The following is a 16,268-nucleotide window of genomic DNA, read 5'->3' as shown; positions in this document are numbered from 1 at the left end:
GGAGGAGGTTTCATGCCCTGCAAAGAAGAATGTCTTGCACTCCTCTATGATTTCATTTACATTCAACTTAGGTTTCCCATCACTTTCTGAGGCTTCAAGCATCAAACCAAGTAGATCATCAACTTCACAAGAGCTTCCAGTAGCTTTGGAATTTAATCTACTCTCAATGATGCTCTTCAGTGAAGTTTTCACCTTTTTGTCAAGCTTCCATATTTGGAGATTTAATGGGGTAGGAAGATATCTACGAAGAAGAAGAAATTAAAAGTCAAGCACTTGGCAGGAAAATATGGAAACCGCTAAAGCTGTTAATTACAAAACACTTAAAATTGACTAACAATGGATATGATTGGTATCACTAAGACAATATAATAAATGAGTGTTTAACTTACTTTTGTGATTGGTGATGCATCAATTTATAAGATTTATATAGTATATACCTCTAGCATCACTCGTGGAAATACAAGTGTATAACCCCAACATGCCGAATCATAAGAATAAATCAAGAAGGTTAAAGAGTGAGCAATTACTGGCTGCCAGGGATGAAAATGTCAGTATGTGTAGCTGCACAATATTTTTGAAGCTCTTGTTGTGCCTCAAAGACCTCCAGCCCTTGGGCATAGCTACTGCCAAAGGCAGTGTGGGCGATTATATCAGCTGTTAGTTCTTTAAATTCTCCATTCATCTCTATACTGTGACAATGGTCCTCAGCTGCAACAACTTGATTGTTCCACTCATCAAGCTTGGATATGGTACACGCTGTCATTCTTTTTACCATAACCTGTAGTATCCAAATTCCAAAGAGTGAAAAACCTAACACTGTATGTGTAGAAAAGCTTACCATCAAACTATTTTGAAAAAAAAAATTTCTTCTAGACCACTATGTCTTAGTTACATGACTTTTTTAAATTGTCATGTGACTTGTTTAAATTATATGCATGAATAATTTTATAAATAATCACATTATTGGTTAATTGGATGAAATTTAGAGATTTTTTTTTTTATTCATATATATTATATACTCGTGCAATAAAAATTATATGTATGTGTATATTGTTGTCATCAAATCTTACGATACCTATACTGTGGATTGAAATTATGGGTGCCCAATTTTTCTGATTTACAATCAAGTTATGATCGATGTTTGTTTTATTTTTATTTTTATCAACCCTTGAAAAAACCATTTAAGATTATATCATTGGGTGCAGCATACAAGCTATTAATTCTTGAATGCTTTATTTTAAAAAACATTTGACACAAAATTAGAACATGTAAAACCTAATAGAAATAAAATAATACTTGGGACAAAATTAGAACGTAATCATAATCAAATTTAAACAAAGATAGAGCTTCTACTTCCCTACTATAATATATTAAACATAGATAGATTATGAGCAAATAAAAAATGAAAAAAAAAGGTTCAGGGGGGCTGGGTTTCTTACCTTGAGCTTGTCTAGTGAGAAGGCGGGATTGATAATCCTTCTGTGCTTAACCCAGTCCAAGCCACTGATTAAGACTAACCCTTTGTTCCCCACTAGTGTTTGAACTGAAGGCCTCGACGATGGTTTTACGTAGAAGCCAAACTTGTTTGATAGTATTTGTTTAGCCAACTCGGGGTCAGAAATGCAAATCCTTGGCTGCATTCCAAACCAATACAGAAATGTCTCTCCTGCGGCATAAATATATCTTAGAATCGGCAATTGCATAGCAATTGTATATACCTCATGACTATTGCACTTATCTAGACAATACTTCGGACACAATCATTTCTACATCAACTTTCACAATTTATTAACTTGTGTGATTGTGAATAGTAGAAGAAAAATGATGTGTTGCACCAATCAATAATGGGCAAAAAATTTCAACCACTCACAATCACATAAATCAATAAATTATGAAATTGAGTGCGTGAATAGATGTGTCTCTTAAATTATTCTTCATTGTTAGAGACCATTCCAACTAAATTTTCTCAAGTACTTGGTTAATGGAATCACTTTGCACCAAAACTAATTACTATTTTAACTTAATAATAAATAACAATCCTAATATAGCTAACATCATATATATATATATATATATATATATATAGGACAAACTTTAACTACAAAATTAGTTGTAGTGTAAAACTACAACCTTACCTAATAAAATAAATATTATTACGTATTTTGAAAATCTAACCGTTAAATTGTATATTATTTGCGTTCTTAATACACATGTCAAATTTTGTATCAATTAGATATTATTTACTATATGATCTATAAGTTTATATTTATGCATAATTTTAAATTACAAAAACTTGCAATTTAAATAATTTATTAATGAGATAACTATTAATCTTTATTTTTCTAAAAATTTTGCAAGTATGGAAGATATAAGATATAAATTCAATCCAATGGTGGATTTTTTTTTTTTTTTCATTGTCAAAAAAAAAAAAAAAGTAAGTTGTATCCTTAGGTTACAAACAATTTTATAACTAAATTTTGTCCATATATATATATATATATATAAATAAAGGGTGGGAAGTAGAACTTTAGTGATTCTATATATGTGGAGCCAAATTCACTCCATATTCTTACTCATCAACAAAAACACAGGGTAGTGAGGGAGATCGAACCAATAATTACTAAGACAAAGAAGATATTAGTAAGTAGAAAAGGTAAGAGAAATTAAACACCATATAACGAGGACCACTTGTGGTAGTGAGGGACAATCCTCGGAGTAATATCATGTGAGTTTGTATCTAAAACAGTTTGTCTTGCAGCCATATTCAGCTTCTTCACTTCATGAAGAGAACCATAAAGGATAGAGCAAGGTGGCCCTACGATCCCTTGTTTTTTAAAGTGTTTAGTCAAGGCATATGGCCTCCAGAGAAGAATCCTACAGATTTGCAAAATCTTTGAAATAAGAAAAATTATAGAAGCTATTATGCCAATAGCAGGAAGGTAATCCATTGGAATGAAAGAGAGGTGTGTTATAGCTAGGTTGAAGTGAAGGAATATGGTTAGTCCGAATGAGAATATATATAGAAAATTTTATCCATCTTTTGCAAACACTGGGATAGCCCCATTTTTTTATAGTGATGATTTCAATCATGTAGGGAGTTTGTAATGACTAATGATAGCCGCATTTTTTTGCGGCTATCATTAGTCATTGCTCATACACATATCGGATGACTAATGATAGCCGCATTTTTTTGCGGCTATCATTAGTCATTGCTCATACACATATCGGATGTGGCATAGGCTGTTCTAGCCGTTTGATGGGTGCACGCCATGTAGACATATGCTGAGCCAGCTGAGGTCATTGCTGAGGTGAAAGCCATCGTGTTGGCAATTCTCTTATAGCTGTAACTTCTTTGGATTAGCAAAGTGTAGATAGAGGGATTTTATTAAAAAATAACTATAAAACCCAAACTATATTATTAGTTAAGCAAGGTTTGAAACAAATTTCATTTTAATAAATTGAGTCCAAAAGACTCGATTTTACTCTGAGAAAATCAAGTGTGAGACACTCGATTTCCAAGTGAGTATGGAAATCGAGTGTCTCACACTTGATTTCCAAGTGCAAATTCACTGGACAAAATCAAGTGTAGAGAACTCGAATTGTTAGAAACCAAATATGTTTGAAACGTTGCCTAACTAATAATATAGATTGGATTTTATAGTTATTTTTTAATAAAAACCTAGATAGAGCAGGTAAGTTTTTTGTGGCTATACTTGCAAGCTGCGGTTCATAATTTCCACCGTACAAATAAAGCATTATTTGACTTTTTCACCATTTTTTTTCTACACCAGCATTAAAATTTTTGCGATTGAATGCGATTTTTCCTATTGTGCGATGATTGTCAATTCAAGGGAATAGAAAAATGAACTTTAGTTCAATAATTGTTACAATATTACTAGCTTTTTTTTTTTTTTGAAACCTACAATATTACTAGCTTAGATGACTAGGTCCAATACTCCATACTACATTTAATAATTGGTTTTAACAAATTTAGAGCATTTCACGCAATGGTGGCTCTAGGATTTTTTTATAGGGGTCAATAAAAAAATACATCTTAAGTAAAATATGAATCTTACAATCTCAATGATTTTCTTATTACAAATTTGTCTATAGTACGTTCTAGTAATAGAATAAAAAATAAACTATAGGTTTATATGACATATTTTTCTTAATATAATGAATGTGGGTACCTAAGGCATGCTTGGCAACGTCCTTGGCCGACCTCGGCATGCCTTGCAACGTCCTCGGCATGCTTAGCAACGTCCTAGGCATGCTTGGCAATGTTCTTGGCCGACCTTGGCATGCTTTGGAAATAGTGATACACTACTCTTTCTCTTCAAAGCTTATAAGGTAGAAAGTGGGGGGATTTCTCTTCGATGTGGGACGCTTAAGACGTTGCAAAGCATGCCAAGGTCGGCCAAGGACATTGCCAAGCATGCCTAGGACGTTGCTAAACATGCCGAGGACGTTGCAAGGCATGCCGAGGTCGGCCAAGGACATTGCCAAGCATGCCTAGGACGTTGCAAGCATGCCTTAAGTACCCACAATGAACATGTTAATTGTTGTTGTTAAGTGAATTTTAATTATTACTACTTAAAATACTTTTATTTATTAGTTCATGATAATTATATGTTTACATTGTACTATCAATGTAAGATTTATATTATAGATAACTATACTACACACATTTACAAAAACTATACAATATTGTACACATTTGTTTAGAAACCATGTAAATATTACAATGATAGTATAATGTAGACTATGAACTTTCCATTAGTCTATTTCAAATTTATTAAGATCTAAATGGGCTTTTTTAAATGATTTTAGATGAAAAAAAAATTTTACTTTGTTGTTGGGCTTACTATTTCTCCCTATTTTAGATAAAATTAGATTGTTGTTAGGCATTTTTTTGTATTTAAAAATATCAAAATATAGTTAAGATGATCACAATTAAACTTATTTCTAGTGGGTTTTAAAAAAAATTAGAGTCATAGTGTTCAAATTTTTATTTAAGAGAGTCAAATAAAAAAACAAAATATATTATATTAAAAAAAAAAAAATTGCTAGCTCAGGGGGTTCATTTGAACCCCCTGAACTATACATGCCACCGCCCATGATTTCACGTCAAGCTTTTTAAAAATATCGTTTTGGCTCTTTTTTTTTATAGCAAAAATCAAGTAAAAAAGTCACTTATTAGTCTTAATATTTTGTCCCATAATTTTCACTCGCTACAACTGGTGATGCATTATTCTTTGCTAGACAATAAAAAATGATAAAGCATTCATTTCTCTCTCTCTCTTTGAATTTTAGTATAATGATAAAGAGTTATCATAAAAATTAGATGTCATAGGTAAAAAAATCTCTCTTTAAATAAATAAATTAAAAAAAAAAAAGATTTATGAAGACCCATCTAAATTTTAAACATTTTCTTCACATTTTGAACCATGTTTAAAACAGAGGCCCACTTGGTGATCCATAGAATGAATTGGGTCTTGCTGCCTTGACCTATGGACCAATTTAGGGTCATGACTCGACCCTTGAATCCGATTTAGATCACGCTGGATCCTTTCTGGTTATTTTGAGAGGAAAAGTAGAATGTACAAAGCCCAGTTACTTGGAGATGGGTATGACGAAACAAAGTACTTGTGTCTGACGAAGAACGACGTCGTTTTGTGTACGATCATCGTCTTGTTTGCCTTTGGAGAGAGAGAGAGAGAGAGAGGAATAAATTAACTTGTTTGATTGTGAATAGTAGAATAAAAATGATGCTTTTGCACCAATCAATAATGAGCAAAAATTTTCAACAACTCACAATCACACAAATCAATAAATTATGAAATTGAGTGCGTGATTAGATGTGTCTCTTAGAGAGGAATAAATTAACTTGTTTGATTGTGAATAGTAGAATAAAAATGATGCGTTGCACCAATCAATAATGAGCAAAAATTTTCAATAACTCACAATCACACAAATCAATAAATTATGAAATTGAGTGCGTGATTAGATGTGTCTCTTAAATTATTCTTCGTTATTGGAGACCATTCCAACTAAATTTACTCTACTGGGTTATTGGATTAGTGTGTATATATATAAATATATATATATATATATATATATATGTACACGCACATGGATTCTCGTTGACCTAAATAATAATAGTGTTTATCATTGAATAAGAAATTTGGACTTGAATCACTTTGCACCAAAACTAATTACCATATAGGATAAACTTTAGCTACAAAATTAGTTGTAGCCTAAGACTACAACCTTACCTAATAAAATAAATATTATTACATATTTTGAAAATCTAACCGTTAAATTGTATATTTTTTGCGTTCTTAATACACATGTCAAATTTTGTATCAATTGGATATTATTTACTATATAATCTATAATTTTATATTTTACGCATAATTTTAAATTACAAAAATTTGCAATTTAAATAATTTATTGATGAGATAACTATTGATCTTTATTTTTCTAGAAAATTTGCAAGTATGGAAGATATAAGATGAAAATGTAATCTAATGGTGGATTTATCAAAATTCACCTCTAATAAAAAAATATTAAATAAGGTTGTATCCTAAGACTACAACCTATTTTATAGCAAAAATTTATCTCTCTCTCTCTCTCTATATATATATATATAAAGGGCGGGAAGTGGAACTTTAGTCATTCTATATACGTAGAGCCAAATTCACTCCATATTCTTACTCATCAACAAAGACACAGGATAGTGAGGGAGAACCAATAATAATTACTAAGACAAATTAAGAAGATATTAGTAAGTAGAAAAGGGAGGAGAAATTAAACACTATATAACGAGGACCACTTGTGGTAGTGAGGGACAACACTCGGAGTAATATCATGTGAGTTTGTATCTAAAACAGTTTGTCTTGCAGCCATATTCAGCTTCTTCACTTCATGAGGAGAACCATAAAGGATAGAGCAAGGTGGCCCTACGATCCCTTGTTTTTTAAAGTGTTTAGTCAAGGCATTTGGCCTCCAGAGAAGAATCCTACAGATTTGCAAAATCTTTGAAATAAGAAAAATTATAGAAGCTATTATGCCAATAGCAGGAAGGTAATCCGTTGGAATGAAAGAGAGGTGTGTTATAGCTAAGCTGAAGTGAAGGAATATGTTTAGTCCCGAATGAGAATATATATATATATATATATATATTTATATATATAGAAAATTTTATCCATCTTTTGAAATTGTATTTTAAAAACACGATTTCAAATTCAATCATGTAGGGAGTTTGCGTACGGTGAAGGTGTAATAAGTAACATGCGGCTATTATTAGTCATTGCTCATACACATAATCGGATGTGGCGTTGCGCTGTTCTAGCTCTTTGATGGTTGCACGCCATGTAGACATGTGCTGAGCCAGCTGAGGTCATTGCTGAGGTGAAAGCCATCGTGTTGGCAATTCTCTTAGCTGTTTACTTCTTTGGATTAGCAAGCTATGTAGATAGAGCAGGTAAGTTTTTTGTGGCTATACTTGCACGCTGCGGTTCATAATTTCCACCGTCCAAATAAAGCATTATTTGACTTTTTTCTCAATTTTTTTTCTACGCCAGCATTAAAATTTTTGCGATTGAATGCGATTTTTCCTATTGTGCGATGATTGTCAATTCAAGGGAATAGAAAGATGAGCTTTAGTTCAATAATTGTTACAATATTACTAGCTTAGATGACTAGGTCCAATGCTCCATACTACGTTTAATAATTGGTTTTAACAAATTTAGAGCATTCATGTCAAGTTTTTTTAAAATATTGTTTCGGTTCTTTTTTTTAGCAAAGTTCAAGTAAAAAATTCACTTATTAGTCTAAATATTTTCTTCTATAATTTTCACTCGCTACAACTAGTGATGCACTATTTCTTGCTAGACAATAAAAAATGATAAAGCATTCATTTCTCTCTTTCTTTCTCTCTAGATTTTAGTTTGATGATAAAAAGTTATTATCGAAAATGGATGCCATAGATAAAAAATCTCTCTTTAAATAAATTAAAAAAAAAAAGATATATGAAGACCCATCTAAATTTTAAACATTTTCTTCACATTTTGAACGAGTCTTTTGGCCAAATATTGCTAAATCCGGAGTTTATTTGCGTTATAGGTACTGTTCCAAGTTATTTAGGGAAGCGAGGAAAGAGAGTGAATTTCGGCAACGGTGTTGCCGAGATTCAACAAAAGTATGAGAGAGAAAGAGAAAAAGTGGGAGAGAGAAAATTTTGAATTTCAGTAATCACATTACCGAAATTCCTGCTACCCAAACCTGCTGACCGAAAACCAATTGTGGCAATGCCATTACCGAAATAAGGAAAAAAAAAAATTGTGGCAATTGTGGCAATGTCATTGCCGAAAATGGGAGGAAAAAAATAAATAAATAATGGTTGCTGAAATCTAGGGAGGAATTAAAAAAAAATGCTACGACCACAATATTTTTACAACATTTTTCACAACAAATCATAGGTGATTAGTTATTATTAGTTCAAATTTGAATTTAACATTGAGATTACTTTTTTAATCCAACAATAACAACCTGCCACTTAAAATTTGTTGTAAAAATTGTGTGCACATATCATTTCTTAAAAAAAAAAAAAAAAAAAAGTGGAATTATTTTCCCCTCCTATTTCGGCAATGCCATTGCCACAAATCCATTCCACTTTTTTTTTTTTTTTTTTTTAAGAAATGATATGTGCACACAATTTTTACAACAAATTTTAAGTGGCAGGTTGTTATTGTTGGATTAAAAAAGTAATCTCAATGTTAAATTCAAATTTGAACTAATAATAACTAATCACCTATGATTTGTTGTGAAAATGTTGTAAAAATATTGTGGACGTAGCATATTTTTTTTTAATTCCTCCCTAGATTTCGGCAACCATTATTTATTTATTTTTTTCCACCCATTTTCGGCAATGGCATTGCCACAATTGCCACAATTTTTTTTTCCTATTTCGGCAATGGTATTGCCACAATTAGTTTTCGGTCAGCAAGTTTGGGCAGTAGGAATTTCGGTAATGTGATTACCGAAATTCAAAATTTTCTCTCTCTCACTTTCTCTCTCATACTTTTGTTGAATTTCAACAACATCGTTGCCGAAATTCACTATATTTCCTCAATTTCCTAAATAACTTGGAACAGTCTCTATAACACAAATAAACTCTAGATTTAGCAATTTTCGGCCAAAAGATTCCATTTTGAACCATGTTTAAAACATAGGCCCACTTGGTGATCCATAGAACGGATTGGGTCTTGTTGCCTTGACCTATGGACCAATTTAGGGTCATGACACCCTTGAATCCGATTTAGATCACGTTGGATCTTTTCTAGTTATTTTGAGAGGAAAAGCAAAATGTACAAAGCCCAATTACTTGGAGATGGGTATGACAAAACAAAGTACTTGTGTCTGACGAACAACGACGTCGTTTTGTGTATGATCTTCGTCTTGTTTGCCTTTGTAAAAAGAGTCTAGAGTAAAAGAGAAAGAAGAGAGAGAGAGAGAGAGAGAATGGAAGTGAGGGAATTCATAAGAAAGGAAGTGGAGGATTGGGAAGATGAAGTTGTGGGTCGGGCCCGGTTCAAGGCCTTTAGCGGTCAAAGATCCGATTGGGAACCCACTTACCGTTTCTGGAACCACCTCCTTCTCTCCATCGCTCGCCATTTCCACCTTCTCATCATTTCACCTTCACAGGTACTCCTTTCATTTCTCTCTCTCTCTCTCTCTCTCTCAATTTATAGTTTCTGATTATTTGGGTTTTTTTTTTTTTTTTTTTTGAAGGTGAAGAACAATTGGTTCAATCGCAATGGATTGACCCCTTTGTGCTTGGACCAGGTTTTGGTAAGCCATATTCTTCTTTTTACTTTTGTTGGGTTTTGATTTTTTTTTTTTTATGATCATTGAACTGTCTATTTATTATTAACGTTGTTGGGTCAGTTAGAAATGTACAATGAAGGTGAAATTGTACGATGTAGTGATCTTATGGACCCAAGGAGTGGCCGAATGTCACTTCTCTTGAGAAAATTTAGCAACTTGATGCTTAGGCCAACACCTTCTTTACAAACACTATTACAAGATCGCCTCATACTCACCCCTCTACTTAAGGTACCTATCATACTAGTTGCTCTAGTGTTCGATTCCTATGTTTTTAATATGACTATGAGAAATTGTAGTTGTATTAAAGTTACTACTCACAAAGTTTTGATTTTTTTTTTAAAAATTTTTTTTTGGTTTTTCAATTTTGTGTTTTGTTTAGGATAAAGCTGTGGAAGTTGTGAATTTTTTATCTGAAAGTCACTGGACTAGTTCGTGTATTGTCACGATGAAGAAGTTCCATGACATTTGTGGAGGACCGGAAGAAGCTTCTGCGGTCTTGAGTCATCTGTCAGAAACTGGGAAAGCACGGTACCTCTCGATACATAAGAAGGATTTTGTTGAGGTATTGCATATGATGTTTTGTTGAGTAATGAAATCATTGAGTTTAGGTTCTTACATTTTTCACATTTTCCAAGTTGGTTATATAATTTTAAAGCCTATTGTTTTTTTTTTTTTTTTTTTTTATATGTTGCATTAGTCTTTTTGTAAGTAGTTCTCTGTTTGTCTCAGGATGTGTGGTTATTAAAAATTGTTGCAGGGCGTAAAAGTTTCTCTGTCATCAGCACCAGTTTCTAATATCTCAAGTTTAGATTGTGATGTTCTGCATTTAGTTTGGACAACAGAAAGGCTTCAGCAACAGCTTGATGTGATTGACCGCCGTTGTGAAATGTAACTACCTCTAAATCATAGTACTTGCATGCCCACATATCCTTAAGTTTCTTGCTTTTGGTCCAAGCCATCCTTGTTACTGTTGATCTTAAGTGATGTAACAAATTATGTTTGTAGTACAGTTGAAAATATTCACAATGGGACAACTTGTATGTACACTCCGACTAACATGAACTTCTTCTTTACCAAGTCTACCAAGACAGTCATATAATCACTTTTAGTCGTTAATTTATCCATTTGGGATTCCTGGCAGCGTGCCAGTTAATCAAACTTTTGACAAAAAATGATCAGAAGAGGGTTGATTGACCATTTTCACAGCAGCTTAGGATTGATTAAATTGCATATCTTCATTCTATGTACTTTCCACTATGTAATCATCTGTTATAATGTGGATCATGTGACAGCTTAGACTTTAAACAAGTGTACTTGTCTCATTGGTTTATTTATTTTCTGTGCAGGTCAAGAAAAACAGCATTAGCTTTTTTGCATTCTGGGAACAAGAAAGTGGCACTTCGGCATGCTAGGGAGTTAAAACTAGCCAATGAGAGCAGAGAAAAGTGTGCATCTTTTTTGAACAGAGTGGAGGAAGTCCTTAGCATTATTGCAAATGCTGAATCCACAAAAAAGGTGATACACTGAAGAAAAACCTCTTTTTTACTTCTGCGGCTTCTTTAATTGTGCTGATGGTGTAAATAGAACATAAAAGAGCTACCAACGGTTTCTCTCGGTTGTTAAGTCATAAAGGAGCCGACAAAGCTCACATAGTTTTATTAATTAGTTAACTTGATGAGTTGGATTTTGAAAATGTTGGAGCTGCCTTACTAAGTTTTGAACTGCTGAAAATCTTGAGTTGTCTCTCATTGGCAGGTCTCAGAAGCCATCCAGATTGGAGCCAAAGCAATGAAGGAAAATAAGATCAGTGTGGAGGAAGTTGAATTCTGTTTACAAGAGCTTGAGGAGAGCATTGAAGCACAAAAGCAAGTTGATAAAGCTCTAGGTACTCTCTCTCTTTAGTTGTTTTGGGTTTAAGTCCTTTTACGTTGTAGCTGATGCAAAACAGTTGGGTATGTGAGCAATTTTGTTACTTTGATTTTTTACTTAAATTGGGTCTCTGTGGCTGTGGATGTTACAGAGTCAACTCCCTCATACACTGATGTTGAGGATGAAGATATTGAAGAAGAATTCAAGAAATTGGAGTTGGAAGTTGGAAGTGGAAACCTTCAAGTTCCAATCTCCCAAACGGGTGTTGATAGTACATTGGGAGAAGTAGAGGCATTAGAGTCTCCTGAATCTTTGAGTGATGCTTTGTCAAATCTCAAGCTTTCAGATAATTCAACCAGGGAATCAGCAAGTAAGAGTCCTATGTTAGCAATGAGACAGAACAAATTAAAAAATCTTGTGCTTGAAGCTACTTAGTCAATTTTTCATCTACCAGTCTTTTGCGAGGTGATCAATCATGGGATCATTATATCTTTGTTATAATTGTGTAATACTCCTAAGTTCCAACATTCTTTGTGTATCTGAAAATGTGTATATACTCCATTCTTGTTAATTGCTTTTGCTTCTTGTATTATTAGTTGTTCCCAATGATTTGTTCATTTATAGGAGTAACGCACATGCAATATTAAAAGGTCCCCACTGCCCTTTATAATGGTATAACCTATTTGATGAGAGAATATGGATACCCAAAGCTTGAGGTAGATCAAAAGTTGTCAGCTTGTAGTCATGCGGGTCTAATTGACAATGGTTTGTTATTTTTGATAAGTAATTTTTTTTTTTTTTTTTTTTTTTTTTGTGTTTTGATAAGTTGTTGGTTTTTTATTATATAATTCTATGATCGATAATTACCATATTCGGCCAGAAATGGAACACTACTCTTGCATGGTTGACCTTGGTAGAGCAGGAAAGATTGATGATGCCTTGAATTTTATAAAATCTAATCGCTAACCCGTGCAATGCACGGGAAAGTTTTTGTGTATGAAAATTTAATCAATTCTTTGTTTCTTCCTCTTTGATTGTACATTGAATTTTAGTCTCAAAAATTCCTACTTTTGATATGAAACATTAATTTATTAAATCAAAAATATCAATGAAACTTAAATTACAATTAACAAAAACACAATCCATAAACTTAAATTAAATCCAAACACAAACAAACAAACAAAAAAGAAGTCTCATATTTACAATGACAATTCAAATATATTATGAATTGAATTTTTATAGAATAACACTAATCTTTTAATTAAGGAATTGAATTTTTGTTATTGAGTATAAAGCTTGATTGGTTTTGGTTACTAAACAATTAATATTGAAAAGGGTGCTCGTTCAGCTATCACGAAAATATCCTATTCCTCGATAATGAATATAAGATAACCAAAAAATTAAATAAAAACTTATTCTTCACCATGACACCAAACCCCCTAGCCCCAATCATGGTTCCCGCAATTTAATTCCCATTGTCCATGACAAAGAATCCCCATTACTCACTCACCTATATCAATGCGTCCATATTCTCTTTTCATTAATAACTTACAACTGCTCCATGTTGCCTTAACAGGTGAACTTTAAAGTTTAAAGAAATGATAACTTCAACATGTGGCATTTTGCTAGGCCACACATTTATCTAGCTGCTGTTATTAATCAATACAAAGGCAGGGAAATGAACAATTTTATGGTACAAACAGCTTTACAATATAGCCTGAGTCCTCAAACAATGCATACAATATTGATAGACATTATAATGAGTAGAAACTGCACTTGATGTGGCTCACTACATAAGTAAAAACATATTAACGCCTGTCCAAATCAAGCTTCAATGCTGTTTCTTCTGCTTGCTTAAACTGAAAATCATATCCATTTGCAATTAGTTAGTCTTAGCGCATAAATACTTGGTAGAAAGTCAATAAATAAGCCACACACACACACACACAAAAAAAAAAAGGAATCTTAACTGCTCTAGAGTTTCAATCTTGTCTCTCCCACTGCAGATCATATCAAATCCTCCCTAATAAAAAGAAAACGCGAGCAAATTTTAAAAAATAAATAAATAAATAAATAAAAACTTGAAATAGAACTTATATTTAAAATGACATATATAAAGAGACAAATTAATGAGCAGAATATTGTAAAATACCTCAAGTGGTGTGGCACATAGGAGGTAAAAGCAATGGTATTTTCTTTCTGAATTGGTAATCTAGCAAACAGGCGAACTTTCTAGCAGATTCGTTCTAATTTCTGCCCAACTATATCTACATAATAATGTCACTATGACATGAAAGAGACATTATAATGAGAAGTTCAAACAGAGATACCTAAAACATATGCATAATCAAGAAATATATATATGCAGTATGTATAATTGAAATGAAAGAAATAAAAGTGTAAAGATAGTCTTCATTGAAAAGCAAACCATGGAAAACTAATAAAAACCTTGAGTTGTTGTTTTGAATTGTTTTGGCATTGCCAAAGGCCTTAAGAACTGGGTTGGACTGTGATATTAAAGGTCAATGTGGACATTAACCTTGATTCTTACTTAATTCTTTTGATAATATGCCAAGCATATACTCGTTTAGGAAAATTTGAAATCCAACTGTGCGTCCTTCTACTCCAGATTGCCCGCCTAAGTGTGCAAGATATCTCATGAGCATCTTTGTTGTCTCAATTTTACCAGCACCTCTATCTCCACTAACCAAAATTGAATTGTCTTTTCCTTCACTAATCATTGCCCTATTTTCTTAAACAACACATCAAATAAGAAACTACCACCAGGAAGTGATATGAATTGCATACATTTGAAATGTAATTGACCTGACTTAGATATTTAGGAAAGATGCGGGCCATTAATAGGAGTATGAGGTCCAAGAATGGCTACATATAATTAGATATAATTTTTTGTTTCACTTTACCACAATTAATTTATAAAACATGTCTATCTAGATGATCTCAATCAAATTTAAAGTTGTAGCTGTTTAGTTATATACATATATTAATAAAGAAGGTATAGTCCATAATTCATTTCTATTTAAGAAGATTATTAAATTTTCTAATATTGCAACTGGGTTTTGATGATGGAAAGTTCTAGTGTACATAGCACTAAATTGCCACTTATGTTGATGACATAGTATGCATAAATGCACGTTAGAAAAAATGCAATGACCAATGGCAACTAAAACCAACAGGCACAAACCATGAAGTGGATATAAACTAATGCAAGAGTAAGTAATACATTTTGTCAAACACATGGTGTGCACAAAATTTCAACATTAGAATGTACCATAAAACCGATAATGAACAATCCTAAGTGTGGGATGAGCACATCAAATAGTTCAAACAATCAAAGCCAAGTCAGAAATCCACACCTCATGTATCAATGTCTAAGATATAGGATTTTATTTTTTTCTTCTGAATAATGTCTAAGATATTAACAATTGTTATTATAAATAAAAGAAATTAATAGTTTAATACAGAAATATACAACTTATTTACACATTGAACAGTTCCTGTAACACAACAAACAACTACAATAACATAACAAATAGGCAGAACAAACAAATTGAAGACTATCAAATGTACGAAAGTACAAAACTAATTAAATTATTCCATGAACAGTGTAAAGCCAAAAACCCAACTCTTTCATGGCTTTTATATCATAAGAAAGCACATGATATTTGTCTTAATTGATGTTAAACCTTCCAATTCGCATAATAAAATATAGAATCTAGAATTCAAAATCATACTGTTGGCTTTTTGGGACAGTGAGAAACCAACCAACAAGTGGAAAAATAAGATTAATAAGAAAGATGACAGATTTAATATATAGATTCAATATAGCTAGAAAATCATAATGAACATACCCAAAAGAAGCAGTGCTCCAATTAAGTAACCCAGAAATAATAAATTCAACACCCTAGGCAGAAACAAACGTAGAAAGGGAAAAAAAAAAAGAAAAAAAAGAGAGAGAGAATAGAGCATAGCACGAAATAGTAAAAGGTGACAAATTTAATATATAGATTCAATATAGCTAGAAAATCATAACCATCAAGCAAAAGAACAGAGCATAAAAGAAATTGGAATGTAGGGATACCTCAACTGAACCACCCCACTTATGTCAGTATTTATATAGATGTGAGGAGGAGAAGGAAGGAAGACAGAGAGGTTGCCGTTAGAAGCCAAAACAGAAGCTGAAACCGTAGAACATAAGCTGAAACCGTGAGACAGGGCCGGCCCAAGCTATTCGGAGGCATAAGGCAGAATTTTCAAATGGAGCCTTTATGTTATCACTTAAATAATATTTAACTAGCATTTTTTATAATAATTTTTTTTTTAAAATCCATTCTTTTTACTCTTTAATATGTTTTTTTTTTAGAGAAAATGCTAAAGTTTTAACAAATTTTACTGTAAACTGGTGTTGTAATGAATGTGATCAACGACATGATGCTTACAAAAATACTAGAAATATTATAAAATTTACAACATGAAAATTACAAAGA

General features: G+C 32.4%; 2 protein-coding genes and 1 long non-coding RNA gene across 6 annotated transcripts; 1 reads left to right on the top strand and 2 right to left on the bottom strand.

Annotated features, from left to right (window-relative positions):
- On the bottom strand, positions 1-3,060 carry LOC115970587 (cytochrome P450 709B2-like; the record flags this gene model as incomplete). Its single annotated transcript, XM_031090194.1, has 4 exons — positions 2,672-3,060; positions 1,440-1,666; positions 528-778; positions 1-241 (listed from the first exon to the last, which is right to left on the bottom strand). Coding segments are annotated over exons 1-4 (996 nt in total), but the record flags the coding sequence as incomplete, so codon positions are not given.
- A 6,324-nt stretch (positions 3,061-9,384) lies between these two features.
- Positions 9,385-12,383, top strand: LOC115970022. The gene is made up of 8 exons (XM_031089677.1): positions 9,385-9,708; positions 9,796-9,855; positions 9,952-10,119; positions 10,271-10,453; positions 10,649-10,779; positions 11,238-11,406; positions 11,647-11,776; positions 11,912-12,383. Exons 1-8 carry the CDS (start codon positions 9,526-9,528, stop codon positions 12,193-12,195), a joined length of 1,308 nt encoding a protein of 435 aa, XP_030945537.1. The 5' UTR covers positions 9,385-9,525; the 3' UTR covers positions 12,196-12,383.
- Positions 12,384-13,159: 776 nt separating this feature from the next.
- Positions 13,160-16,012, bottom strand: LOC115970893. 4 transcript variants are annotated; one of them, XR_004087172.1, is made up of 4 exons: positions 15,863-16,012; positions 13,913-15,685; positions 13,731-13,783; positions 13,160-13,619 (listed from the first exon to the last, which is right to left on the bottom strand). It is a non-coding gene; the product is annotated as an uncharacterized LOC115970893 (long non-coding RNA). The 4 variants fall into 4 exon arrangements; XR_004087173.1 differs by having other exon boundaries at positions 13,170-13,619; positions 13,913-14,043; positions 15,633-16,012; XR_004087174.1 differs by having other exon boundaries at positions 13,170-13,619; positions 13,913-14,043.
- Between the last annotated feature and the right edge of the window lie 256 nt (positions 16,013-16,268).

This window comes from Quercus lobata, chromosome 12 (assembly GCF_001633185.2).
Source record: "Quercus lobata isolate SW786 chromosome 12, ValleyOak3.0 Primary Assembly, whole genome shotgun sequence".
NCBI classification, from domain to species: domain Eukaryota; kingdom Viridiplantae; phylum Streptophyta; class Magnoliopsida; order Fagales; family Fagaceae; genus Quercus; species Quercus lobata.
This window is presented reverse-complemented; position numbering and strand designations above follow the sequence as displayed.